We start from the raw sequence: 27,162 nt of genomic DNA, 5'->3' as shown, positions 1-27,162 counted from the left end.
GTAATTCTAATTATTTACTTGGCCTTGTTTCTTTGTAGGCAGTGATGGAAAATACCAGAGCAAATGATATACACAAGCGAGTTCCCTTTTTAGTACCGTTTACTAGCAGGGTTAAGATTTTCACTGTAAGCAAGTTATTTTTTTGGTTTCCTTATCCACAATATTGAATTTCTTGGATGACTGTTAGTTATAGAAATATGTAAGATATTTTTTATTTATGGTTACTTTCTCTATAACTCATTTCACAGACACAACTAGCAGCAGCTAGGCAAAGGAATGGATCTCTTGCTGTTTTTGCCAGAAACCGGTTTAGAATTCGACGAAATCATATATTGGAAGATGCTTTCAGTCAGATGAGTGCATTGTCTGAAGTTGATCTTCGAGGATCGGTAATTTCAGACTTCCATGATTTATGAAAAATGAAATTGTTATCTTACTTTTTTCTATCTTTTTCTTTGCCCTCGTGAAAACGACCCCTTCCCTCTTCTGCATCCTATAGTTGCAGAGTTACTTGTAATTGTTTATTAGTTTTTTCTTGTTTGTGTTGGGTCAATTGCTTCACTTTTCTGCATGCAGATACGTGTGTCTTTTGTTAATGAATTTGGAGTTGAGGAGGCAGGAATTGATGGTGGTGGTATTTTTAAAGATGTCATGGAGAACATTACACGGGCAGCCTTTGACGTGCAGTATGGTTTATTTAAGGTTATCACGACATTCCTTATTATTAGCATGGCATGGCTTTGTTAATCCTGTAGTATTATTGGATAACATGAAGCGTGATGAAACAGCCATAGTTGTTTGAAATCGCTTTTCAAAATAAAAATAGTTGTGAGATCACATTTCAATATAAAAATTGGTTGCTTGAAATCTATTTCATAAAATTTCAGTAATATGTGGGTATGTATTGTTCATTTTTTCTAATATAAGTTATTTTCTGCTTGGTAATCCAGCAAATCGCTGACCATTTGCTCTACCCCAATCCTGGTTCGGGAATGATACATGAGCAACATCTCCAGCTTTTCCATTTCCTCGAAGTTCTTTTGGCAAAGGTATGGCCATAATTCCCAATCATACATGGAATTTACTTTGGTTGATTAGTTTTTTCTTTTTTTGGATAAGGATATCCTGGTCTTGGCCTTATCATGGAAGATTCTTATATATCTTTCACCCCATACTTTGGTTGAATTTTGGAACATTAATGTATCGCCTGACGTTCATAAATACAATGTCATAATTTGAAATCTGCTGTCTTCCTACATTATGCATGTTTTTCTGTTATTGAAGTTGCTGCCCGGTTGTGCTAAAAGTTCTCAAGTAGTCATGCTAAAAGATCTCAATCACATTGAATTTGCTAATAATCTGCTGTCTTCCTACTAATGAGATTGTCAATTGCTAACTTCCAAACATTGAATTTGGGATTTCCATGCTACATTCACTTTCTTGATCTGCAATTACAGAGCTACTCTATACTGGAATAAAGTCTCATCTGAACTGTACATTGCTTTTGGTGCTGTAATTGCAAAGCTAGGAAATCTTTATGTATAATGCCTTTTTTTTTATGATTTATTAATGAAAATGAGAAGCCTTTTTATAGGCTGGAGATTACAAGAGTTGTTAAACTAACTTGGGGTTGAGTTAGTTTACTTATAACTAACTCAAGATACAAAATTGTTAATTCAAATAACTAATCCTAAACTATAAAAATGGTAATTCAAACACCTCCTCTAGGATAAAACTCAAGAAACATAAAGAAGGGGATGTTCTACATTAGCTTTTGTCAAGGCTTTAGCCAAAATTTTATTTATCAACTGTGGGGGAGGATTTGAGAGCTCCCCAATCTCTACACACTTCTCTAATGAGAGTCTATACCAAAATCATATGTCCAAAAAGATACCCATACCCTCCCACTCAAGAAACTTAAGTAATTACTTAGAGAAATAACAAAATACTTGGCCCCACTCTAACAAACACATTCCTAAGGGCCCACACAAATAGAAAAATATCAACTAACTCTCAATCATTCTTTCTTCTTCCTATTCTTGTCTCTACGGGAATACACCTTTACTATGGGAGGTCTATCATTACCCGCCCCCCAAATAGCCACCTTGTCCTCAAGGTGGAATTCAGGAAACTGTTTCTTGAATAAGAGCAGCTTGTTCCCACGTTGCACTTTCAAGTGTCCCCTCACTCCAACGGATCAAAACTTCTAAGTTGTCCTCCTTTTCTATTGTTTTGCAAACTCCCAATACTTCTACCGGAGACACTTGCATAGACAAATCAGCAGCCAAATCTTTTGAAATTGGGAATAATGGCCTGTTTGAACCCACGACCTTGCGAAGAACAGAAACATGAAAGACCGGGTGTATAAGCGATTCCTTGGGAAGGGCCAAACGGTATGCAACGAAACGAATTCGTGCCACGATCATAAATGAACCAATGAATCTTGGGGCCAATTTGGAGTGCTTAAAACGGCTGAGAGAGGACTGTCGGTAAGGGCGTAACTTCACATAAACCCAATCATGAACCTCAAACTGCACCTCCCGTCTTTTAGCATTAGCATATTTGACCATTCGCTGCTGTGCTTTCAGTAAATTGGCCTTCAAAACGCCCAAAATTTCATCTCTTTCTTTCATCAAATGGTCTACTTCATCATTCACCTGGCTCGAGCCCTTCACATATGGTAATATAGAGGGGGTGGTCGCCCATAGAGGGCCTCGAAGGGGGTCATCAATGTGGCTGTACGGACTGTTGTATATAGCTCAATTCAGCCCAAGCTAGCCATTTAACCCATTGTTTAGGTGTGTTCATAGAAAAACACCCTAGATACGTCTCCACCCCTCGATTGACAACTTCCGTTTGACCATCTGTTTGGGGGTGGTAAGTGGTGCTTCGTCTCAACTGAGTTTCCAACAACCTCCACAACTCTTCCCATAATAGACTTGTGAAAATACGATCACGATCCGACACTATACTTCAGGGGCATCCATGCAAACGAATAATCTCTCGCATAAAAACAGCAGCAACCACTTTTGCACCAAATGGATGTTTCAAGGGGATGAAATGTGCATACTTGGAAAGAAGATCCGCAACTACCAATATAACATCATAACCCTCGGATTTGGGGAGGCCCTCAATAAAATCCATACTAATATCTTCCCACACACGGTCCGGAATGGGTAATGCTTGAAGGAAACCAGCCGGAGTTAAAGACAAGTATTTGGCTTGTTGACACACGGAACATTCAGCAACATAGGTGCGGATATGGGCTGTCATACCTCGCCAATATACCTCCCTTGCTAGCCTTTGATATGTTTTCAATGCACCATGATGTCCCCCTATCTGGCTGTTATGGAATTCAGCTAATAATAAAGTAATATCAGGTGAATCCTCCTCCTTGTAGCGAATATCCCTCTGGAGCTTGTTGTCCATTTATCAAGGATAGTCGAATATTGTTAAGAGATTCATTTCCAGCCACTTGATCGATGAAAACTGAAGGGTTTAGCCCGCCCACAATACTTACGAGGCCCAATTCAAATACCGGTGGTAATCTCTATAAGGCATCGGCCGCTTTGTTTTCCAATCCTTTCTTGTACTCAATCACAAAATCATACCCCAATAGTTTAACGATCCATCTCTGATATTCTCCCCCGATAGCCCGTTGTTCAAGAAGAAACTTCAAACTTTTCTGATCTGTACGCACCACAAAAGGCTTACCCAATAGATATGGTCGCCATTTTTGAACAGCCAGCACTATTGCCATAATCTCCCGTTCATAAACAGCCTTAAACCTATGGGTAATAGGTAAAGCTTGACTGAAAAAGGCCACTGGTCGTTGATTTTGCATTAGGACAGCCCCAATACCCACACCCAAAGCATCAGTTTCCAGCACAAAACTTTGTGAAAAATCAGGAATACCTAGCACGGGACAGACATCATTGCTGACTTTTAACTGCTGAAATGCGTTCTCGGTCGTCTCATTCCACTTAAAGTTACCTTTTTTAACAGTTGTGTCAAGAGGGGCAGCACAATAGAACCGTAGTTTGCAACGAATTTTCGATAATACCCCGTTAGCCCCAAAAAACCCACCTAGCTCCTTCACGTTCTTGGGTGCTGGCCATTTAACCATCGCTTCTATTTTTGTTGGATCCGCTGCCACCCCCTCTGAAGAAATAACATGGCCCAAGTATTCAATTTTGTCAACCGCAAATTGGCATTTTTTAAAGTTGGCTACCAGTTGATGAGCTACTAGAGTTTCCAAAACCATTGCCAATTGGTGCAAATGCTCGTCCAAGGACTTGCTGTAAATTAAGATGTCATCAAAGAAAACCAAAACAAACTTGCGTAAATATGGGCGAAGAACATCACTCATGATTGATTGGAATGTTGCCGGAGCGTTTCAACCCAAACAGCATCACAAGGAATTCATAGGGCCCCTCGTGGGTTCGAAATGCTGTTTTGTTAACATCGGCTGCCCGCACCCGAATTTGATGATAACCTAACTTTAAATCAATTTTGGAGAATATGGTTGCCCCAAATAATTTTTCTAACAGTTCATCAACAACAGGAATCAGATACTTATCTGGTATAGTGGCAAGATTCAGTGCTCGGTAATCAACAAAATCGCCAGCTACCATCTTTTTCTTAACAAGGAGCACTGAAAAGGCACTTTTGCTTGGCTGAATTATTCCGGCTAGCAGCATTTCCTTAACTAGTTTCTCTATCTCATCTTTCTAAAATTGGGGATAACGATACGGGCGCACGTTCACTGCACGAGCCCCTAGTTTAATTCAATAGCATGATCATGATCGCGAGGTGGGGGTAATTGATTGCTTGGTTCAAACACAACGCTAAAGGACTGAAGAACTTTTTGAATTTTGGTTGTAGTTTACTCAAGTAGTCTGCTATGTGTTCCCTTGCTCCCACTGTTCAACTGCACTTAATTCGATTGACACGCCTTGATCTTCCTTCTCAAAGGTTTTCATTATCGATTTCAGTGACACTTGGGATCTTACTAAACTTCTATCCCCTTGAAGAATTACCACCCATTCACCCAGTGAGAATTCCATCTCCGACAACTTGTAATAAAAAATTACTTTCCCTAACATTTCCAACCAAGTAACTCCTAATATAACGTCGGCACTCCCGAGTGGTAGAGGGAGAAAATCGTGAGTGATTGATAAATTGGCGATTGTCAGGTTTACATCCTTACACACACTGGTTGCTTGGACTACGCCTCCGGTTCCAGAACAACCCCATATGCATCCATGGTTTCTACTGAAATTTTTAGCTCTTTGACTACCTCTTCTGCAATAAAATTGTGCGTGGCTCCCCCATCGATCAGCACCACAACCTCACGTCCCCTTATTTCTCCTTTAATTTTTATGGTTTTCGGCGAATTGAAACCTACCAATGAATTTATCGACAGATTCACTATTTCCCGTTGGTTTCGATTTCTTCCCCCACTTGATCGGTTTTGTCACTTAAGTCTTCCCCTTCTTGTACAGCAATGATGTTCAATTCACGTCTTTTGCAGCGGTGCCCTAGACTAAACTTCTCGTCACATCTAAAACACAAATTTTTCCTTCTTAATCCGCACTTCGTTGTCAGTCATTCGGCGGTATGGTTGAGACAACGTACTCTTCGCGCCCGATTCCTGCGATGAAGTAATCGTCGTGGACGAGTACGACGAATTTCGGCTAGGGTTAATCGTAATCGTTCGTGATGTAGCGACCCGATCTGAGGCCTTTGACCCAGTTTGACTTCTCGACCTGCTTGGCCCACTATTTGACATTTTAATTGATAAATTAGGGTTTCCACTTGCCCCATGAATTCTCTTCAATTGAACCACTCGATCATCTTCTCAATTATTTGGGCCATTAACATTTTAGCCTCTAGGCCCACTGGATTCAATTTTCAGATCTCACTTTGGATCTCTTCCTTCAGCCCACACACAAACTTACTTTCTAGGGCTGCATCACTCATATCTTTAAGGCCGCCGAAAATTGTTCAAACGCCGGTAATCCCTCACGGTGGTCTCCTGCTGTAATTTCATCAACCTTGCGTGTTTATCTCCTTGGTCGGACGCTTTGAATCTGGCCCACAGAAGCTATCGGAATTCTGTCCAGCTGCGATTTTCTTTCTATCCTCCTTCCATTGATACCAGTCCAAAGCTTCCCCTCCAAGCACAGGACCGCCGCATCCAACTTATCTCTCTCGTCAGATATTCACCACAAAATAGCACTCCACACGTTGTAGCTATCCATCCACATTCTCTTCTTCCTCCCCTTTAAATATCGCACCTCCATTTTCGTAGCCTTCGTGTCAAAAAGGGGTATCTCACAAATATTTGGTGCACATGGTACTCCAACTCCCTCATCCACCACCGGGTTAGTTTTTTGTTCACTTTTTTCTTCCTGAACTTGTTCCTCATTCATTACCCCCTTGTCTGTAATCGTTCTTTCACTAGATGTGGATCCTTTGAGGCACTTCCCGTCACTCCCATCCGTGTATTAACAATTTCATATCCTCGCTCAATTTTTACCAACCATACCAGGAACGTTGGCTCTGATACCAAACTGTTAAGGCTTTAGCCAAAATTTTATTTATCAACTGTGGGAAAGGATTTGGAGCTCCCAAGTCTCTCCAGACTCTAATGAGAGTCTAGACCAAAATCATATGTCCAAAAAGATACTCATACCCTCCCACTCAAGACACTTAAGTAATTGCTCAGAGAAATAATAAAATACTTGGCCCCACTCTAACAAACACATTCCTAAGGGCCCACACAAATGGAAAAATACCAACTAACACTCAATCATTCTTTCTTCTTTCTATTCTTGTCTCTACGGGAATGCACCTTTACTATGGGAGGTCTATCAGCTTTCTATATAATTTATGAGAGTTTAATATTGCATGGTTGCATGGTATAAAGATGGAATAATATTTAACCCAACATTGAATATTTTCCAATGTTTATCATCACAACAGGTAGAACTATCTAAATGACTTGCCATGCTTGATCCTGAATTGTATCGCCACCTTATTTTCTTAAAGGTGTGTATTCCCTGGTATCACTTTTAGCTGATACCACACTTAGCCTGTTGATCGATGATCTAGATCAATCTAGTATCCTCATAGAATCTTTTTCTCACTCCTTATCTTAAATTTTGGGTCTTCCCTTCTGATTTTTTCTGGACAGCATTATGAAGGTGACATTTCTGAACTAGGCTATATTTGTTATTATAAACAATGAATATGGAAAGCAAACTGAAGAAGAGCTACTTCCTGAGGAAGAAACCGTCGTGTGTCACCTGTGAAAATGTCATCACATTCATTCATCTTGTTGCCAATCATCGTTTGAAACTTTCAGCATAGTTTGTCCCTTGTTTATCCAATGTGTCTCCCTACTCAATGTTGATTGAAAACATGTCCTCCTCAGATACGACAGCAAAGTTCTCATTTTTTGAGAGGCTTTCAGCAGCTTATACAGAAAGAATGGATCGACATGTTCAATGAGCTTGAATTCCAGGTATCACTGGCTCACTGAGATAGTAACGTGGTTTGCATGAAAAGGCTGGTTTGCTGTTATATAATCTCTTGATGACTCGTTTATCATTGCACATCAACTGCCTCATGTGCCTTGAATCCTATTTCATGCTAGTATTAATTATACTATTTGGGAAAGAAGTATGTTAAAGGAGGAACATTTTTTCTCCTAGACCATACGAAGTCAGTAGGGTTAAGCACTTAGATTTGCATTTTTATTCTTCTTTTTGTGTGTGTGTGGGTGTGTGGGTGGGGGAGGGGGAGGGGGGAGGAGGTTAGTAGTTTTGATAATGTGCCATTGTCGACCTTTAATTTTCATGTGACGTGAAACACTAAACTAATTAAAGCAAGAACCTAGAATGATTAGGAGTACACTTGATCTTGTGATCTGGGCAGCAACTAACCAAAGCCTAAACCCTAGAGGAATAAGGGTCTTCCTTATTGAGTTCACCTGAAGGAATAGATGTGGGTTTCCTTGATGATGTGAAGATTCAGGTTCAGGATAAGGAAACTAGTCTTCCTTAAGATTCAAGTTGTTCATTTTCGAAGAGGCATAATGCTCGTAAAAGTGTAGAGGCAGAATTTTACTAATCATTAAAATCTGAGAAATAAACGAAGTGAACTAGATTGTTTTTAGCCATACATGGACTCTAAGTGGTGACAACTGAAGTCCTTGTAAGGGGAAAAGATGTGGGAAAAAAAATTCCCTTGCGATGGGAAATGATAAGAAAAACATAAAGAGAACCCTAATTTAGGTCAAATCATGGACCAATGGCTAAATACTGTGAGGTTTTGTTGCTAGTCTTTTGTGGTTCCAAGATAAATCGAGTTGCTGTCTTTGACTGGTCTATTTCATTTCAGCTTTTAATATCAGGTTCATAGGGTAAGTTCTATTAAACCCTTTTTTCTACATATGTATTTTCTTTTCTTTTCTTTTCTTTTCTGCATAATTTTTTTGCATATTGTGTTCGATAAAATTTTGAAAATTTGAAATCTTGCAAGAAGATTAGTTACAATTAATCTTCCTTTGGAGGTTGAACAATTCTTGGTTTAGGATATCGAATACTAGATTTATTGTAGTGCAATCGGAATTGTGATGTCAAGTCAATTAAATTTCATAATTGTAGATGATGTTGGAGGATCTCACCCGGGTAATTGGGAGATGGTTTTGAAGTCTTTGGAGCTTAGGGAGTTGGTCATCGTTTAGATTCTTTTTAATATTTTTCAATTAATTTCGAATTCTTACAATGTGTATGCCTGTATTTGTGTTTGAAACTGGGGGATAAATTGATTACCATTATTCAGACTTCTAGTCCTCTCTTATGTTTCTATGACTATGAAAACAAACTTTGGACTTGTATTGTTTGTAATGCCCTGTTTGGTCAGGCACAACCATGATCAAGAAATTTGTGATAGGAAACTGAGAAACATCTTCACTTTTTTAATCATGTTCTTTTATGCTTTTGAAATGTGGGAACATCGAAATTTGAATTTTTATTTCATGCTTTCAGGAGCATTATGTCATTGAGATGTTTTGGGAAGTTATCAAAAGTTTCTCCGTGGAAAACCAAAAGAAATTTCTGAAGTGAGTATTTTCATTACACATCAGTTGGTCATTACTTCTTGTCTCAAGTTGGCTTAGAGAAAAACTGAACTTCAGAAATATAACAATTGGATCTTGCTTTTTCATTAGGTTTGTAACTGGTTGCTCTCGAGGACCTCTTCTTGGCCTTAAATATCTTGAGCCATGTTTTTGCATACAAAGGAAATTGGTGTTTTGTTCATTTTTCTCCATTTCCTGGGTAAAATTCGTATCCTCGTTATTCTTAATTATTTGTTTTGGTTTCCCTTAAGGGGATAAGTTGGTTCCTTCTAGAGCTTAAACTAATTTATCCTGCTAGCAAAAATCATGTGAAAAAGTAACTCAGTACTTTGCGAGACATTCCTGGCTACATGCTTGAAACTGTATTCAGGCATATATAGATTAGCGTGGAACATAAAAAAAATGGGATAATTGCAAATGTAACAATTAGATTCAAAATAATTAAGTATATAGCAACATTTTAAAATGATAAAAATCACATGTCATGTCCAAAATTACTCTGAGGAACACATTTTAGTCATTGAAAATCAAATTTGGTGCTATGAAAATCGGGTTTAAGTATTAAATCAAACATTAAATTGATTAAAATTCTCAATAGTTAAGGGCATGCCAGAGTGGCTTCTAACATATACGGAGTGATTTTAACTCTAAAAAATCATTCTCAAACATATCCTATGTTTTTCACCTTCACGGCTCGTCCATTATGGCTGGGTTTTCTTTTTTACTTGGCCATACAACATCCAGTCCACCAAGAAATTTTTATTTTTCGTGATTACGTGAAACTAACACCAATTTGGTTGAATAACTTGGTTAGGTTTATGATGTAATATAGAATGTCATGGCTAAACAACTGTAGTTAGTTAGTAAAACAGTTTTAAACAATTAAACTGTTCAGCTGTTAGGACTGCAGTTAAGACTGTTTCATAAAAACAGTTATTTCATCTACTTGTAACTACTTACAATCCTCAATAAATACTCCATCTCTTAGCCATTATTGGCAGTTGTGAAAAACTAAGTCCAACTTGAATTACATCAAGTGGTATCAGAGCAGCCCCGATCCTCAGACGGATGGCTGGCCGGAGAAGAATCCCCGCCGCAGGGGACAACCGCGAGCAGGAAGAGGTGGAAGAGACCGCCACCCTCTCTCCAAGGACCACCACTGTACGCTTGCTGGCCGTCGAAGACTCCTTGGGAGATTTACATGACAAAATGAACAAAGTAATGGACAACTTAGACTCACTCACTCGAAGAATGGATGAACTACCGGCACCGGCAAGGAACGAGGATTATGACTGGAAGGCAGGAAACAGAGGTGGCTGACGGGCTCAAAGGAACCTTAGAAACTGGCCCAACCAAAGAAATGATCAAAGAAGGAGACCGGGAGGAATCCCACTACGACACGCCGACGATGATGAGCAAGATGACGACGAGGAGTGGCAAAACGTGCAAGATTATGATTCTTCCAGTGGCGACGACCAAGGAAATATTTGGAACGACAACGGAGAATATCGAATGGCTTATGGCTATAGAGGACATAAAGCATGACGAGAGATTCATCACGACTACAAAATGAAAATTGACCTCCCAGCCTATAATGGTAAACGGGATATCAAATCTTTCTTGGATTGGATAAAAAACACCGAGAACTTATGGCTCTGAAATTGAGAGGAGGATCCTCGGCATGGTGGGACCAATTGAAGATAAATAGACATAGATTCGACAAACCACTCATACAATCATGGCTCACGGCTATAGAGGACATAAAGCATGACGAGAGATTCATCACCACTACAAAATGAAAATTAACCTCCCAACCTATAATGGTAAACGGGATATCGAATCTTTCTTGGATTGAATAAAAAACACCGAGAACTTGTGGCTCTAAAATTGAGAAGAGGAGCCTCGGCATGGTGGGACCAAGTGGAGATGAATAGACAGAGATAGGGCAAACCACCCATACAATCATGGCTCACGGCTATAGAGGACATAAAGCATGACGAGAGATTCATCACGACTACAAAATGAAAATTGACCTCCCAACCTATAATGGTAAACGGGATATAGAATCTTTCTTGGATTGGATAAAAAACACCGAGAACTTGTGGCTCTAAAATTGGGAGGAGGAGCCTTAACATGGTGGGACCAATTGGAGATAAATAGACAGAGATTCGGCAAACCACCCATACAATCATGGCTCATGGCTATAGAGGACATTATAAGTGATAGTGGAAGCAGTGAGAACTTTTTAGCAATAAAGATTGTGACCATTCTCTGCCTAAAAACAGACCCTCACCCTGATCCTTACAAAATAGGATGGGTGAAGAAAGGAGGAGAGACCACAATCAATGAAATTTGCACCGTGCCCCTATCCATCGAAAGTAGCTACAAAGACCAGATTGTGTGCGACGTTTTAGACATGGACGTGTGCCATCTACTCCTAGGCCGACCGTGGCAACATGACACCTGAACCAAACACAGGGGGAGGGAAAACACCTATGAGTTCCAGTGGATGGGAAGGAAAGTAATTCAACTCCCATTAACAAAGAAAAACTCTGAAGGCCTGAAGCAGAAGAAAAAAGGACAACTCTTCATCACAGTGAGCGGGAAGAAGATCTTGAGAGAAAGGGAGCAAGACCTTTTGGGACTTGTAGTGGCTGACAAACCCCTGGAGAAAGAAGGTGAGACTAGATTAGAGAACTTGTTTGCAGATTTCCTCACCTAAAGAAGGACTTGCAAGGATTGCCACCAATTCGTGACATCCAACACCAAATTGATCTTACCCCAGGAGCCTCGCTACCTAATTTACATGACCACATTGAAGACTTGTTGAAAAAGGGTCACATGAAGCCTAGCCTAAGCCCTTGTGTTGTGCCAACACTGCTCACACCTAAGGCCGGAAGTTGAAGTATGTGTGTAGACAGCAGGGCTATCAACCGAATCACTGTAAAATACCGATTTCCTATTACTCGAATTGGAGACTTACTAGATCAACTAGGTAAAGCTACCATCTTCTCAAAAGTTGACTTAAGAAGCGGTTATCACCAAATAAGAATCAGGCCCGGAGACGAGTGGAAGACAACCTTCAAAACTAATGAAGGGTTATTTGAATGGTTGGTGATGGCCTTTGGCTTATCCAATGCACCGAGCACCTTCATGAGGTTGATGAACCAGTGCTCGTTTCTAAACCAGTTCATAGTGGTTTACTTTGATGACATCCTCTTGTACAACAATAGTACTGAAGGACCACATTCAGCACTTAAGAAAATTGTTCCAAGTCCTGGCCGAAACTGAACTGTACATTAATCCAAAGAAACGTACATTCCTCACCAAGGAAATTGTCTTTCTCGGCTTCGTAATCAAAGAAGGAAAAGTAGGTATGGAACCAAAGAAGACAGAAGCCATAAAGTCTTGGCCAATACCAACCTCCATCAAGGAGGTACAAGCCTTCCTTGGCTTGGCATCCTTTTACAGAAGATTCATCAGAAACTTCAGCTCAATAGTGACCCCCTTAACCGACTGCCTAAAGAAAGGGAACTATAAGTGGAACGAAGAGCAACAGCAGAGCTTTGAAGAGATAAAAAGAAGACTAACTTCCAGCCCTATTCTACAGTTGTCGAACTTCGCATCACCCTTTGAAGTAGCTGTTGATGCTTACGGAACCGGAATTGGAGCCGAGTTATCACAGCAAGGCCACCCTATTGAATACTTCAGTAAGAAGTTGAGCACAACAAGACAGTCCTGGAGCACTTATGAACAAGAGCTTTATGCCCTTGTCCGAGCACTCAAACAGTAGGAACATTACCTCCTATGCAGGGAATTTGTACTCCTAACGAACCGCTTCTCTTTGAAAGATCTCTAGTCACAAAAGAATATTACTCGGATGCACGCACGATGGATCTCCTTCCTACAAAGGTTCGACTTTGTCATTAGGCACCAAAATGGTAAGGAGAACAAGGTGGCAGATGCACTATCCAGGAAGAGCTCCTTACTCACTATTCTATCCATGGAGATCGAGGCATTCAAACACTTACCTAACCTATATGGGGAAGACGTTGACTTCGCCATGACATGGACCAAATGCAGCCACTACACCAAGGCGGAAGACTTCCATATAATGGAAGGATATCTATTCAAAGGAGATCAGTTGTGTATCCCACACACATCACTTCTAGAAGCACTACTAAAAGAGGCTCATTCAGGAGGATTGGCTGGACACTTCGGGCAGGATAAAACTTTTGAAATAATCTTTAAGAGATACTACTGGCCTTAATTAAGAAGATACTGTAACAACTTTATTAAAAGGTGCCCTATCTGCCAAAGAGCTAAAGGTTCAAGTATAAAGCCGCGACCCTGTACTCACCATTACCTACCCCAATTTCCATTTGAGAAGATCTATCAATTGATTTCGGGCTCTGATTACCAAAAACTCAAAGGCAGTATGACTGAGTCATGGTTGTAGTCGACAGATTCAGTAAAATGGCACACTTTGTGGCTTGTAAGAAGTCAAATGATGCCACCTACATAGCTAATTTATTCTGTCGAGAGATAGTTCGGCTGCACGGAGTACCAAAGACCATTGTTTCTAATCGGGATGTCAAGTTCCTAAGCCATTTCTGGAAGACATTATGGAGCAAATTTGACACAACCTTGAATGAAATATAGCACAACATCACACCCTCAAACAGATGGCCAAACAGAAGTTACAAATAGAACTGTCGACAACTTAATATGCTGTCTTAGTGGATCCAAACCAAAACAGTGGGACTTAGCTCTTGCACAGTCAGAATTCGCCTTCAACAATATGAAGAATAGATCAACCGGCAAATGTCCATTTGAGGTCGTATACACAAAACAGCCAAGACTAACAACCTTTGACCTAGCATCACTCCCCACAGCTATTGACACTAGCTCAGAAGCAGAAAAGATGGTAGAAAAGATTCAGAATTTACACGAAGAAGTCCATAACCACCTAAAAGAATCAACTCAGTCCTACAAAAAGGCAGCAGACAAAAAGAGAAGACAAGCTACCCTTACTGAGGGAGACTTAGTAATGATTCACCTCAGAAAAATTCGATTTCCAACTGGAACACAAACTGAAAGACAGACAATTAGGACCATTTCGTGTCCTAGAAAAGATTTGAGATAACGCTTACAGAATTGAACTACCACCAGACTTGCACATTCATCCTATTTTTAACGTGGCAGACCTGAAACAGTACTATGCCCCAGATGATTTCTGCCTTGTCAACTAAGTCACTCGGGTCGAGTTCCATGCTAGGGGGTGGAATGATGTAATATAGAATGCCATGGCTAAACAGCTGTAGTTAGTTAGTAAAACAGTTTAAATAATTAAACTGTTTAGCTGTTAAGACTGCAATTAAAACTGTTTCATAAAAACAGTTATTTCAACTACTTGTAACTACTTACAATCCTCAATATATACTCCATCTCTTAGCCACTATTGGTGGAGAATTCATTGTGAAAAACTAAGTCCAACTTGAATTACATCAGTTTATTAAGTCTGTTGATTTGTGGATGAACTAAAACATATACATCTTTTCTAAAAAGGATAAAAAAACTTGCATAAGTTTTCATTTTCACAACTCTATGATTTGTGAGCAATGCAGCAAGGAGCAGCTGGCAAACAAATTTCTTTATGCCATAAATGCGGATGCTGGTTTTGATCTAAGCTAATGGTAAGTCGTACCCTGCTCAATATTCCTTCTATTCTCCGCTTCATCCTTCGCCTTGGCCATAATTTCCAATCATACATGGAATTTACTTTGGTTGATTATTTTTTTCTTTCTTTTGGATAAGGATATCCTGGTCTTGCCCTTATCATGGAAGATTCTTGTATATCTTTCATCCCATACTTTGGTTGAATTTTGGAACATTAATGTATCGCCTGACATTCATAAATACACTGTCATAATTTTAAATCTGCTGTCTTCCTACATTATGCATGTTTTTCTGTTATTGAAGTTGCTGCCCGGTTGTGCTAAAAGTTCTCAGTCACATTCTAAATTTTTCTTTAGTTCTCAAGCAGTCATGCTAAAAGATCTCAATCACATTAAGTGATTTTTGACAGGATGTTGTTGTTTTACCCTTCTTCTTGTTGATATACCTTTCGTAACATCCTTTCATCCCTAATCTCATCCTCGACCACAACCACTGCTTTGACCACGATCGTCTCTCCGAAGATTTGTGAGGTATGTTCTTGGATTGGTTTGACATTCTACTTTTCTCCCATTTTCAATAAATACTAATCACCGCTTCATCTCTAATCTCATCCTCGGCCATGCCCTGATTTTGTCTAATTTTGTTTTCTGTTATTTTGTGAAATTCTTATTTTTCTTGTGATCTTTACATGTAGAGATAGGAAGAAATATCATGCTCCAAATACTAGTCCTTATGTTTCAATTGGCGTTAGATTTATTTATGTGTCCCAAGAAAATCGATCACATTGCACGATACCTTGAGCTCCTTCGGTAAAATCTGAATCAAAAGTGCCTCCACTACTCATTGTAAACATTGATCAGTTGATTAAGGATCCTCTAGAATCTGATCTTAATACCGCTTTCAGACAAGGGAGGATTTAATTACTGAGAAACAAGTCTCTTTATTTCCCTCACAAGCTCGACAATGTGAAGTTCCAGATCGCTTGAAGTCAATTGTTGAGCGATGTGGAACTACTTTGGTTTGAGTATAGAATAACTTGATCTTGGTTTTTCAGCCAATTATCTTTTAGGTTTGTTTTAGTGGATCACATGAGGTTCGACGAATGCTTTTATTATTTTGGCCCTCTAAAGTTCTTATGAAATATTCTGGTTCTAGTCACTCACTCAAGATCGAAGGATGACTTGGGAGGGATATTTTTTTCAACAAAGCTGCATTGTTGTTAGCTCTCCCTTGGTGTTTCCTTCCATCTAGTCTGAAGTTTTTAGTCTGCAATTTTCAGCTGATTTTGGGCTTCTTGTTGAAAGGTTTTAAGTTCGCTTTGTTCTCAGTTTTCTATTGTTTTCTCAGGATTTTGATTGTTTTGTTCAATTTGTCTGTACTTTTGTTTTGGTCATTCTTTTCGCTCTTAGTATAATTCTCCTATAGTTTGAGCATTAGTCTCTTTTACTTACATCTTTAATAAAAAGGGTTGTCTCTGTTTCAAAAAAAATATATGAACAATTATTTTTCAGAAAAAGGCGCCTGATTAATATGTTTGTCAAATTTCTAGAAGAGGGATATAAGGACTAATTTTTTATAGCAAAAGTTAATCATAGATTAACAGTTGGGGAGTAATTTTAAGAAAATAAAATAACCTCTCTGAATTCTATACCTCTACATTGTGAAAATTGAGGCTAAATGACGGGGTTCTGACCAAGTATACATTTATATTAAGTTTCTTCTCTCAAAGCTTATAAAATACATGCCAATTGACATAAAAATGAAGAAAACTTAATGATAAAAAGACTTGGTGGGTTGGGTCCAAAAGTTTTCTTACCCCAACCCATGAACCCTAGATAGTTTTATGTCGCAGTTGGTAAAGATGGAGTTACTGTACAAAATAATTCCTTTGAGGTAGTTTGGGTTTGATTATCACTCACATTGAGGAATGCAACCGTACATGGCTGATCCAAATTGCCACATCAGCTAAAAGTACTACCTTTAGGAACTAGTTCGAAGTTTCATTCTTTCATAATAAGAATCATAACTTTTCATGAATATGTGAAAAGTTACATTGTAATTCCAACCTTCGAAGGACCAAGTATTTAAACAACAACAACTCTCCCAGCATATTTTCGAAGAAATTTTTGGAATTGGTTTCAGAACAAGCTTATCTTTTATTTTTGATTGAATACAACAAATATATTTATGTTTATATGCTGAGGAAGCAAGGCTATTCAAGGTAGCTTCTCATCTAAGATATATTGATGTCTATCCAATGAGAGGAGTTTGGCATCCTAAGAATCCCGGGAAGACTTTAGTCTTTGCTCATTGGGATTTCTAAATGGAAAAGCTCAGAGTATTTCTTCAATTTATTTTTTGTTACCTGTATATAAGTTAGAAAGGACCATTCCTAGAGTAATAAATTAGAGCTTCTTTAGTAGGAAAGAAAAAGATTAATAAACTCTATAGGTTGTTGATGAAATATTAAATGACATTAAAATGAGTGATTTCTATTGCCTTCTCTGAATCTGTAGAACCACTTTTCATTTCACATGGGAGGACTATTTGTTATATTCTTTATATTAGAATATTGAATTAATTAGAAAGTTGACTTTGATTTTCTTTTCCATTTAGACAGTTCCATTAGGTTATGGGCACTAAGTGGTGAAACATTGATGGAGATGGTTGGTGACACTACCATTGTGTATTCAGTGGATTCACATGCTTCCGAAGTCATTGTTAGTGGGAGTGAAGATTGTTCGGCAAAGATATGGAAAGGTTAATACTTCAATCTAAAGGAGTTTGTCAGTTTTTGTTATTCCTTTCTTCTTCTTCCTTTTTTTAATAAAGAAAGTTAAATATTTACTAGAGGATTAAAGAACTTCGGCAAAAGGATCCCAGTAAGCTACAAAAATGGGACTCCAATCTAAAAGAATAAAATCTAATTCATAATCCGTTAGGCCCCCGTTGATATTTAAATATAGTAGGAGAAATAAAAATAATAACACACGTGATGATGAAGGTAAAATTAATATCACACGTAACGATGGTGGGAAATAATAGAGAGGGTGCTAGGTGTCACAATCGTAATTCTTCAAACACGATGTGAACGATAGTGCGGCACTTGTTCTAGCTCGACGAACAAGTCAGCCGATCAAAATCCACAAATCGCAGACAACTTCAACACATGCTTCAACCTCCCCTCACGTTCTTGGAAAATATTTTTAGAAAACGTGAAAGATGATTAAATTGATTGAAAACATTGTTAAAACAAGCATTGAAGACTGTCAATTGCAATAAGAAAGCATAGATTGCAAAGTGTACGACAAGGCTTGGGCGGGGATTCAACAGGTATGCCTCCCCTATAGTACATTTTAACATTTTCATCTCTGGTAGGCTTGCATATGAAAATGCCGAAACGTCACACCCAAGCATATCGACTTGAAATTTAAAGCAACTACCTAAACTACATACAAGACATAAAGACAAGATAAATTGGGGCTAATCGGAGCATACGGCCATAGGTAAACACACCTTGGACAAGTATGTCCGTTACACTAGGCCTCCAATCACCCAAGTTTACCAAAGGAGGGGTAAAAATAATAAAAATTCCACCTAGACAACATGGTTGTTAGGATGACCAGTGGTCCTTGTTATGATATATATATATATACATATGTCCTTTATTGTAATTTTACATAGTCTCTAGGGTTTAGTTTATTCTCTTTATAAATATGTAACATTGCTTTGACTCAATGAGAATAAGACATACGTTTCTGAATTCTAGATTACATGGTATCAGAGCCCTCCATTAGGTTTGGAGTTTGGGTTACCTTCCGGTGACCATTTGTCGACACCGCCCATACCATAAGAAAGCACCTCCGTCCGCCAAGTCTGTCTTCGCGCGATCGCCGGAAAACACCGCGCGTGACCTTCACGCGCCGCCGGAATCATCGTCACCTTCACCCACGCGCCGGCGTGAGAGCGCGTGTGAAGTCCGATTTGTCTTCTGTCTTCTGGGCTTGTCTCGAACCATTGTTTCCTGCCAGTCTGTACCATTGGGTCTATCAAATAACATTCGGGTTTGACGAAAACCGAAGGTTACACGATTGGTTTTGTGTCTTTTTCCAATTTTGCAGCTGTTTGGATTGATTTTCTCTTTGTTCGAGTGGATTACAATCAACGTGTGACTTCAATATGGCCGACATAAAAAATTTGGTAGTCTCCAACGTTATTCCTTGGCCTCTAAGATCACAGAACATAAGTTAAATGGATCCAATTATTACGATTGGCGTCGGACAATTTTATTTTATTTGAGAAGTACTGATATGGATGATCATATGACTGAAGATCCCCCAAAAGATGCAAAGCAGAAGAAGGATTGGCTTCGTGATGATGCCCGTTTATATCTTCAGATCAAGAATTCAATTGAGAGTGAGATAATTGGATTGGTTGATCACTGTGAGTCTGTTAAAGAACTTTTGGAATTTTTGGATTTTCTATACTCAGGTAAAGAGCAAGTGCATAGAATGTTTGAAGTTTGTATGCAATTTTTCGTGCGAACAGAAAGCTGAGTCTGTCACCAGCTACTTTATGCGGCTTAAGAAGATCATTGCCGAGCTTGGCTTGTTGTTACCTTTTAGTCCTGATGTTAAAGTTCAACAAGTTCAACGAGAGAAGATGGCTGTTATGATTTTTGAATGGACTCTTACCTGAATTTGGAATGGCAAAGACACAGATTCTCTCTGACTCCAAGATTCCATCATTAGATGATGCCTTCACTCGAGTCCTTCGCATTGAAAGCTCTCCGACTAGTGTGTCTATTCCTCAACCCAGTAGTGCTCTCTTTAGCAAGAACAATAACCCTCGGGCACCTCAGAGGAATAGTACTGATCATCGAAAACCAGAGTCTGTAGAGATTGTTTGTAACTACTGTCGTAAGCCAGGCCATATGAAACGTGATTGTCGGAAATTGCTATATAAGAATAGTCACGATCTCAACATGCTCAGATAGCCTCCACATGCGATATACCAGAGGCGTCAGTTACTATTTCTGCAGATGAGTTTGCTAAGTTTCAGAATTACCAAGAGTCATTACAAGCGTCATCTTCCTCTACTCCGATTGCATCCACTGTTGCCCCAGGTAATATAAAGTGTCTTCTTACATCATCTACCAAATGGGTCATAGACTCTGGTGCCACAGCTCATATGACAGGTAATTCTCACCTATTTTCTAGACCGTTGTCCCCTGCCCCTTTCCCATCTGTTACATTGGCCGATGGCTTCCACATCTTCTGTTCTTGGCTCTGGCACTATTCACCTTACCCCATCCTTTTCTCTCTCTTCTGTGTTAACATTTGCCTAACTTATCCTTTAATTTAATTTCTACTAGTCAACTTACTCATGACCTGAATTGTGTTGTCATGTTCTTTTCTGGTTATTGCTTGTTTCAGGATCGTGTGACGAAGAAGATTATTGGTAGAGGATATGAGTCAGGAGGCCTTTATCTCTTGATCATCAAGTATCGCAAGCTGTGGCGTGTCCTGTCGTTCCCTCTCCTTTTGAAGTCCATTGTCGTTTAGGTCATCCATCTTTGTTTGTGTTGAAGAAACTTTATCCAGAATTTAGGTCTTTGTCCTCTTTAATTGTGATTCGTGTCAATTTGCGAAATTTCATCGTCTTAGTTCGAGTCCTCGAGTCGATAAACGAGCAATTGCTCCATTTGAGTTAGTTCATTCTGATATTTGGGGTCCGTGTCCAGTTGTATCTCAAACAGGCTTTCGTTATTTTGTTACTTTTGTTGACGATCATTCTCGTCTAACTTGGTTATATTTAATGAAAAATCGTTCTGAGTTATTATCTCATTTTGTGCCTTTCATACTGAAATAAAAAACCAATTTAATGTCTCTATCAAAAGCTTTGCGTACTGATAATGCGGGTGAATATTTTTCTGCATTCTCTTGGTTCTTACTTGTGTGAAAATGGCATTATTCATCAATCTTCCTGTGCTGACACTCCATCTCAAAATGGTGTTGCAGAGCGAAAAAATAGGCATTTACTTGAAACTGCCCGTGCTTTATCGTTTCAAATGCATGTTTCAAAAATCTTTTGGGCTGATGCTGTTTCTACAGCTTGTTTTTTGATTAATAGAATGCCTTCCTCTGTTCTTAATGGTGAGATTCCCTATCGTGTTCTTTTTCCTACCAGCATTTGTTTCCTATTGCTCCTAAGATATTTGGTTGTGTCTGTTTTGTTCGTGACGTTCGTCCTCATCATACTAAGTTAGATCCCAAATCCTTGAAGTGTATCTTCTTGGGTTATTCACGTGTTCAAAAGGGTTATCGTTGTTATTGTCCTACCCTTAAAAGGTATCTGGTTTCGCCTGATGTTGTCTTTTTTGAAGATACACCCTTTACTTCATCACCATCGAGTTTATGTCAGGGGGAGGATGACAATCTTTTTATATGAGGTTACCTCTCCCACACCATCCTTGTCTACTGATGTGCCTCCTTCCCGCCCGTTGATTTCTCAAGTCTACTCCCGACGACCTCCACCACAACCTTCAGACTCATGTCCTCCATCAATGCGTCCTTCATCATGTGATCCAGCGCCAAGTGATGATCTTCCCATTGCTCTTCGCAAAGGTAAACGCAAGTGTACTTACCCCGTTTCTTCCTTTATTTCCTATCACCAGTTATCTCCCTCCACATATGCGTTTATTACGTCTCTTGAGTCCACATCTATTCCTAACTCTGTTCATGAAGCTTTGTCTCATCCTGGCTGGCAAAATGCAATGATTGAGGAGATGACTGCTTTAGATGATAATGGTACTTGGGATTTGGTATCTCGTCCTGCAGGAAAGAAGGCCATTGGTTGTAAATGGGTGTTTGCTGTCAAGATGAATCCTGATGGAACAGTGGCTCGTTTAAAGGCTCGCCTTGTTGCCAAAGGTTATGCTCAAATCTATGGCACTGATTATTCAGATACATTCTCTCCGGTTGCCAAGTTAACTTCCATTCGCCTATTTCTTTCCATGGCTGCTACCAATAAATGGTCGTTGCATCAACTTGACATTAAGAATGCTTTTCTTCACGGTGATCTTCAAGAGGAAGTTTATATGGAACAACCACCAGGGTTTGTTGCTCAGGGGGAGAGTGATAAAGTATGTCGCCTTCGAAAATCTCTGTATGGTTTGAAACAGAGTCCTCGTGCGTGGTTTGGTAAGTTTAGTCAAGCCCTTGTATGCTTTGGTATCAGAGCAGGTGGTCCTGGGAGGTCCTGTGTTCAAGCCCCTGCATTGTCGTTTCCTCCCCAATTAAAATTGATTCCACTTGTTGGGCCTTTCAGATATTTCAAGCCCACAAGTGAGGGGGAGTGTTGGTGATATATAATTAAATTTGCCTTCAACCACCAGCTTAAGCTTTTGGGTGAATCGGTGATTTAATAGTCCTAACAACACGTGGCAGCAGCAGAAAGGGAATATATATATAGGCGTTTTTTGCTAGGGTTGATTATCTTGGTTATTATGTATTTTGAATGAACGTTGTTCATTGGGGAGAGAGCAACCCTCTTACTTGGTTGAAGCTTATGATTCCATATTGAATATATATACACACATATATCAGCCTCTCTCCGTTGTATTGTGTTTGTGAGTGTGCTGGAAATATTCTGTGTATTTGTGTGGGTGTGGGTGTGGGTTGAATCTTTTGCAGGTGAAACAAGAACCTACCAGGGGGGACCACTTTGGTAGGGCCGGGAGTTAGAGGAAAGAGATAAAAGAAAGGAAGCTACAGAGGGAAGGGGTATGGAACTTTGAGGAAGGAAATCTGCATTACTCCTTGAGAGAGGGAAAGCAGAGGGTCCAAGTTCATCTTTGAATTGTTCTTGAGTCTTTTATTTGGTTGCTATTAGTTTGAGTAATTTTTGCTTTGAATCTGTAATCGCGATCAATACTCTATTGATCCACGAAGAGTCTCAATAATTTGTGTAAGTTTTCATATTATATCAACATATACGAACACTGCTGTGGTGTTCTATCATAATTATGAGATACTGAGCTTCGTTTAAGATCCTTCACTGTGGCCAAACCGAGTTTGTGAGTTGAACCTTTCATGTATTTATGAGAAATGTTTCTCTATCTATTTGAAGTCTGTTTGATGGAGCATTTGGTTGGGAAGAGATGACTAACTTTTAGTGGAAAGGCGAAGGACTGGTGAAGCCCTGAAGGGGTGTTGAAGTTGGCTGAAGTTTATGTGTTGAATTGAATTTCTTTAAGAGAGTGGGTTTTTTTCTTTTTTTTTGTAGCTTGATTTTTAAATTTGAATTATGTTTATTATACTATAATTATTTATAAACCCTAAACCCTAATAGCATTTTAGTATCACGAAGTTGGATTATTTTGTTGCAGATGGAATTTGTGTCTAGAGCATTGAGCATCCTGGTTGCGTTTGGGATGCCAAGTTTTTGGAAAATGGAGATATTGTCACAGCTTGTTTAGATGGAGTAGTACGTGTCTGGACGGCAGAACAGGAAAGAATTGTTGATCCCCAAGAATTGGAGTTATTTGCTTCAAGACTGTCTCAGTATAAGTTGAATAGGTGCCCCACAACAGCTGCCACACACACACTCACACACTCACAAAGAGGAAGTTCCAAAATCCTTTTGTTTTCATCTCTCTTTCTCTCTCTCTCTCTCTAGCTTATTTGGACTTCTTGAGGCAGAAGCATGATTCTGAGCATATCTAAAATAATGTCCGTATAGAATATATTCTGCTTTGAGTATGATGTTAGCGACTTATGTACATCTTTAATTTATTTGTTCATACCTCATGATAATGTGCACTTTTATTCCTATGTTGGCTGTTGGTCTTCTATTTGATAAGTTGTCTCTAATTTAATTGTGTTAGGAAGAGGGTTGGAGGATTGAAATTGGAAGAATTATCTGGGATGGATGCTTTACAAATTCCAGGTCTGGTTACACTATTCCATTTTAATAAGAAGCCAAGATGCTATCCGCTTCTATACCTTTTTCGTTTTACCCCTTAATTTCATGAATCTTTGTTCCAAATTGGATGGGTGGCAAGTTTTTCTTTTTCTTGATATTTGTGAGTGTCTAGGCAAGCTCACACACCCTCGACTAATCTCACGGTATAATCCGCTTGACCCTACAACATTTGGGTGTTAAGGAAACTCATAGGAAATTAATTTACAGCTGCCACACACACACACACTCACAAAGAGGAAGTTCCAAAATCCTTTGGTACATCTCTCTTTCTCTCTCTCTCTCTCTCTCTAACTTATTTTGACTTTTTGAGGCAAAAGCATGATTTTGAGCATATCTAAAATAATGTCAGTATAGAATATATTCTGTTCTGAGTATGATTTTAGCGACTTATGTACATCTTTAATTTATTTGTTCATACCTCATGATAATGTGCACTTTTATTCCTATGTTGACTGTTGGTCTTCTATTTGATAAGTTGTCTCTAATTTACTTGTGTTAGGAAGAGGGTTGGAGGATTGAAATTGGAAGAATTACCTGGGATGGATGCTTTACAAATTCCAGGTCTGGTTACACTATTCCATTTTAATAAGAAGCCAAGATGCTATCCGCTTCTATACCTTTTTCCTTTTACCCCTTAATTTCATGAATCTTTGTTGCAAAGTGGATGGGTGGCAAGGTTTTCTTTTTCTTGATATTTGTGAGTGTCTAGGCCAGCTCACACACCCTCGACTAATCTCACGGGATAATCCGCTTGACCCTACAACATTTGGGTGTTAAGGAAACTCATAGGAAATTAATTTACAGCTGCCACACACACACACTCACAAAGAGGAAGTTCCAAAATCCTTTTGTTCATCTCTCTTTTTCTTTCTCTCTCTCTCTAGCTTATTTTGACTTTTTGAGGCAGAAGCATGATTCTGAGCATATCTAAAATAATGTCAGTATAGAATATATTCTGTTCTGAGTATGATTTTGCCGGCCTGTGTTATGTTTAACGCCTTTCTTTTTGCTTCTAGGCTGTACTGGAGCTTGTCATAATCTTCCCACGTTGCCTCATGAGGAGGGAGACCTTGCCATTTAATCAAAACCTCACAGCTTCCTCTTTTATTCTTCGAGTACCCAGATATTTCCTCCGGTATAGATTTCCACTCATGAGTTTCAGTAACGTAAGGCAGCATGTCTGTCTGTACAAGTTGATGATCACCAACCATTTTTTTGAGTTGGGACACATGAAACACTGGATGGATGGAAGCGGATGCTGGCAACTCTAGCTTATACGCAACCAGTATGATGCGTTCCACAATCGTATAAGGCCCAAAGAACTTGGGGGATAGTTTCTCATTTTTCTTTTGTCGTAATGAGATCTGTCTATAGGGCCTAATCTTCAGGAAGACCATATCGCCAACTGCATACTCCACATCATGACGCTTCAAGTCTACGTTATTTTTCATCTTGTCCTGTGCGACGAATTAGTGTTCTTTTAGGACTCCCAGAATTTCAACTCATGCCTTGAGCTATTCGTTTAAGGTAGTGTTTGGAGTGTCCCGGTCACCATAAAACATCAATGGTGGTGGCATACGTCCATAGATAGCCTGAAATGGAGTGACCCCTACGGATCTCTAAAAAGTAGTGTTGTACCAATATTCAGCCCAATGTATCCATTTTGACCATTCCTTAGGCCGTTCTCCACAAAAACATCGCAGATACGTCTCCACTCCCCTATTAACCACCTCAGTTTTCCCATCCGACTGAGGGTGATAAGCGGTGCTTCGATTTAATCGGGTGCCTGCCATTTTGAACATTTCTTGCCAAAAGTTGCTCAAGAATACCTTATCTCGGTCGGACACTATCGATTTGGGAAAGCCATGAAGTCGGACAATCTCCTTAACAAATATATTTGCTGAATCTGTCCACCACTACAAAGATGACTTCGAAACCATTCGATCTTGGTAAGCCCTCGATAAAGTCCATAGATATATCGCTCCAAATATTGTTTGGACTGTCCAGGGACAGCAGCAGTCCGGTGGGGGATAGTGCTAGGGAGTTGTTCTTCTGACATATTACACATTCCTCACAATACTTCTCAACATCCGCCTTCATTCCTTCCCAATATAGCTCACCAGTTTGTCGTTTGTATGTGCGTAAAAATCCAGAATGGTCTCCAAGTACCGAATCATGGTAAGTATGTAGGATTGTGGGTATCAATGTAGATGTTTTGGACAGCACAAACTTATCCTTATATCTTAACATACCTTTTCGGATGGAGAATTTACCCTCTGTTCCTTCTTCCATTGCTTGTAGCTCTTCCATTATTTTGCTCAACTTTTCATCCGCTTCGACTTCCTTTTTAATCACCAGAATGTCAACCAATGTAGGAGCTGTTATGCTACCGAGGTTAACTGTAGGAGGCATCCAAGACAAGGCGTCTGCTGCTTTATTCTCCAAGCCGGGTTTGTAGACCACCTCAAATGAGTATCCCGTTAGCTTCGCTACCCATTTCTGATACTGAAGCTGTATCACTCTTTGTTGTAATAAGAACTTCAAGGATTTCTGATCGGTCTTCACAATAAATTTTCTTTCCAACAGATATGGTCGCCATCGTTGCACAGGCAAGATTACTGCCATTAATTCCCTTTCATATACAGGCTTGGCCCTATCTCTTAAGGCTAACGTATGGCTAAAGTATGCTATGGGGCGCTTGGCTTGGACGAGTACGACTCCTACCCTATATCTCGATGCATCTGTTTCCATTTCAAAGGTGGCATTGAAATCAGGCAACACCAAAACGGGCAGGGTCATCATGGCATTCTGTAGTTGTTGGAATGCCTCCTTAGACTCCTCAGTCCACTGGAGTCCCCCTTTCCCAAGTAGTTGAGTCAATGGTGCGACAATGAAGCCATAGTGCTGAACGAACTTTCTTTAGTAACAGGTGAGGCCTAGTAATCCTCGTACCTCTCTTATATTACTGGGTATAGGCCATTCCCTGATTGCTCTGATTTTCTCGGGGTTCACTTCAACTTCTTGTCCTGAAATGATATGACCCAAATAATCAATACGTTCTTGCGCGAAGCTGCACTTCTTCTGGTTTGCATATAACTCATTCTTTCTCAGGATTTCCAATGCTAACCCAATGTGCTTCAGATGATTTTCCAAGTTCTCACTGTAGATTAGTATGTCGTCGAAAAATACTAATATGAACTTCTGCAAAAATGGTTTAAATATTGAGTTCATTAGAGCTTGGAAAGTGGATGTGGCATTAGTTAAGCCGAATGCCATAACCATAAATTCATAGTGTCCATCATGTGTTCGAAATGCTGTTTTTTCGATGTCTTCTCCACACATTTTGATCT

The 27,162-nt window shown here is 39.4% G+C and overlaps 2 protein-coding genes across 5 annotated transcripts; both read left to right on the top strand.

Annotated features, from left to right (window-relative positions):
- On the top strand, positions 1–27,124 carry LOC116404568 (E3 ubiquitin-protein ligase UPL6-like). 4 transcript variants are annotated; one of them, XM_031887431.1, is made up of 12 exons: positions 1–125; positions 249–389; positions 577–702; positions 951–1,049; positions 9,057–9,130; positions 9,239–9,347; positions 14,776–14,844; positions 15,237–15,357; positions 23,217–23,406; positions 23,715–23,776; positions 24,312–24,373; positions 24,829–27,124. In XM_031887431.1, exons 1-7 carry the CDS (start codon positions 45–47, stop codon positions 14,830–14,832), a joined length of 687 nt encoding a protein of 228 aa, XP_031743291.1. In that variant the 5' UTR covers positions 1–44; the 3' UTR covers positions 14,833–14,844; positions 15,237–15,357; positions 23,217–23,406; positions 23,715–23,776; positions 24,312–24,373; positions 24,829–27,124. The 4 variants fall into 4 exon arrangements, with proteins under 4 accessions (XP_031743291.1, XP_031743292.1, XP_031743293.1 ...); XM_031887432.1 differs by lacking the exon at positions 23,217–23,406 and adding an exon at positions 17,444–17,587; XM_031887433.1 differs by lacking the exon at positions 24,312–24,373 and adding an exon at positions 17,444–17,587.
- LOC116404504 lies at positions 19,533–20,673 on the top strand. The gene is made up of 3 exons (XM_031887017.1): positions 19,533–19,730; positions 19,799–20,024; positions 20,263–20,673. The coding sequence occupies exons 1-3, from the start codon at positions 19,533–19,535 to the stop codon at positions 20,289–20,291; spliced, it is 453 nt and encodes a 150-aa protein (XP_031742877.1). The 3' UTR covers positions 20,292–20,673.
- Positions 27,125–27,162: the final 38 nt, after the last annotated feature.

The sequence above is a fragment of the Cucumis sativus genome, chromosome 6, assembly GCF_000004075.3.
Source record: "Cucumis sativus cultivar 9930 chromosome 6, Cucumber_9930_V3, whole genome shotgun sequence".
Classification (NCBI taxonomy): domain Eukaryota; kingdom Viridiplantae; phylum Streptophyta; class Magnoliopsida; order Cucurbitales; family Cucurbitaceae; genus Cucumis; species Cucumis sativus.
Note: the sequence above shows the minus strand (reverse complement) of the source record. Positions and strands in the feature narration are given on the sequence as shown.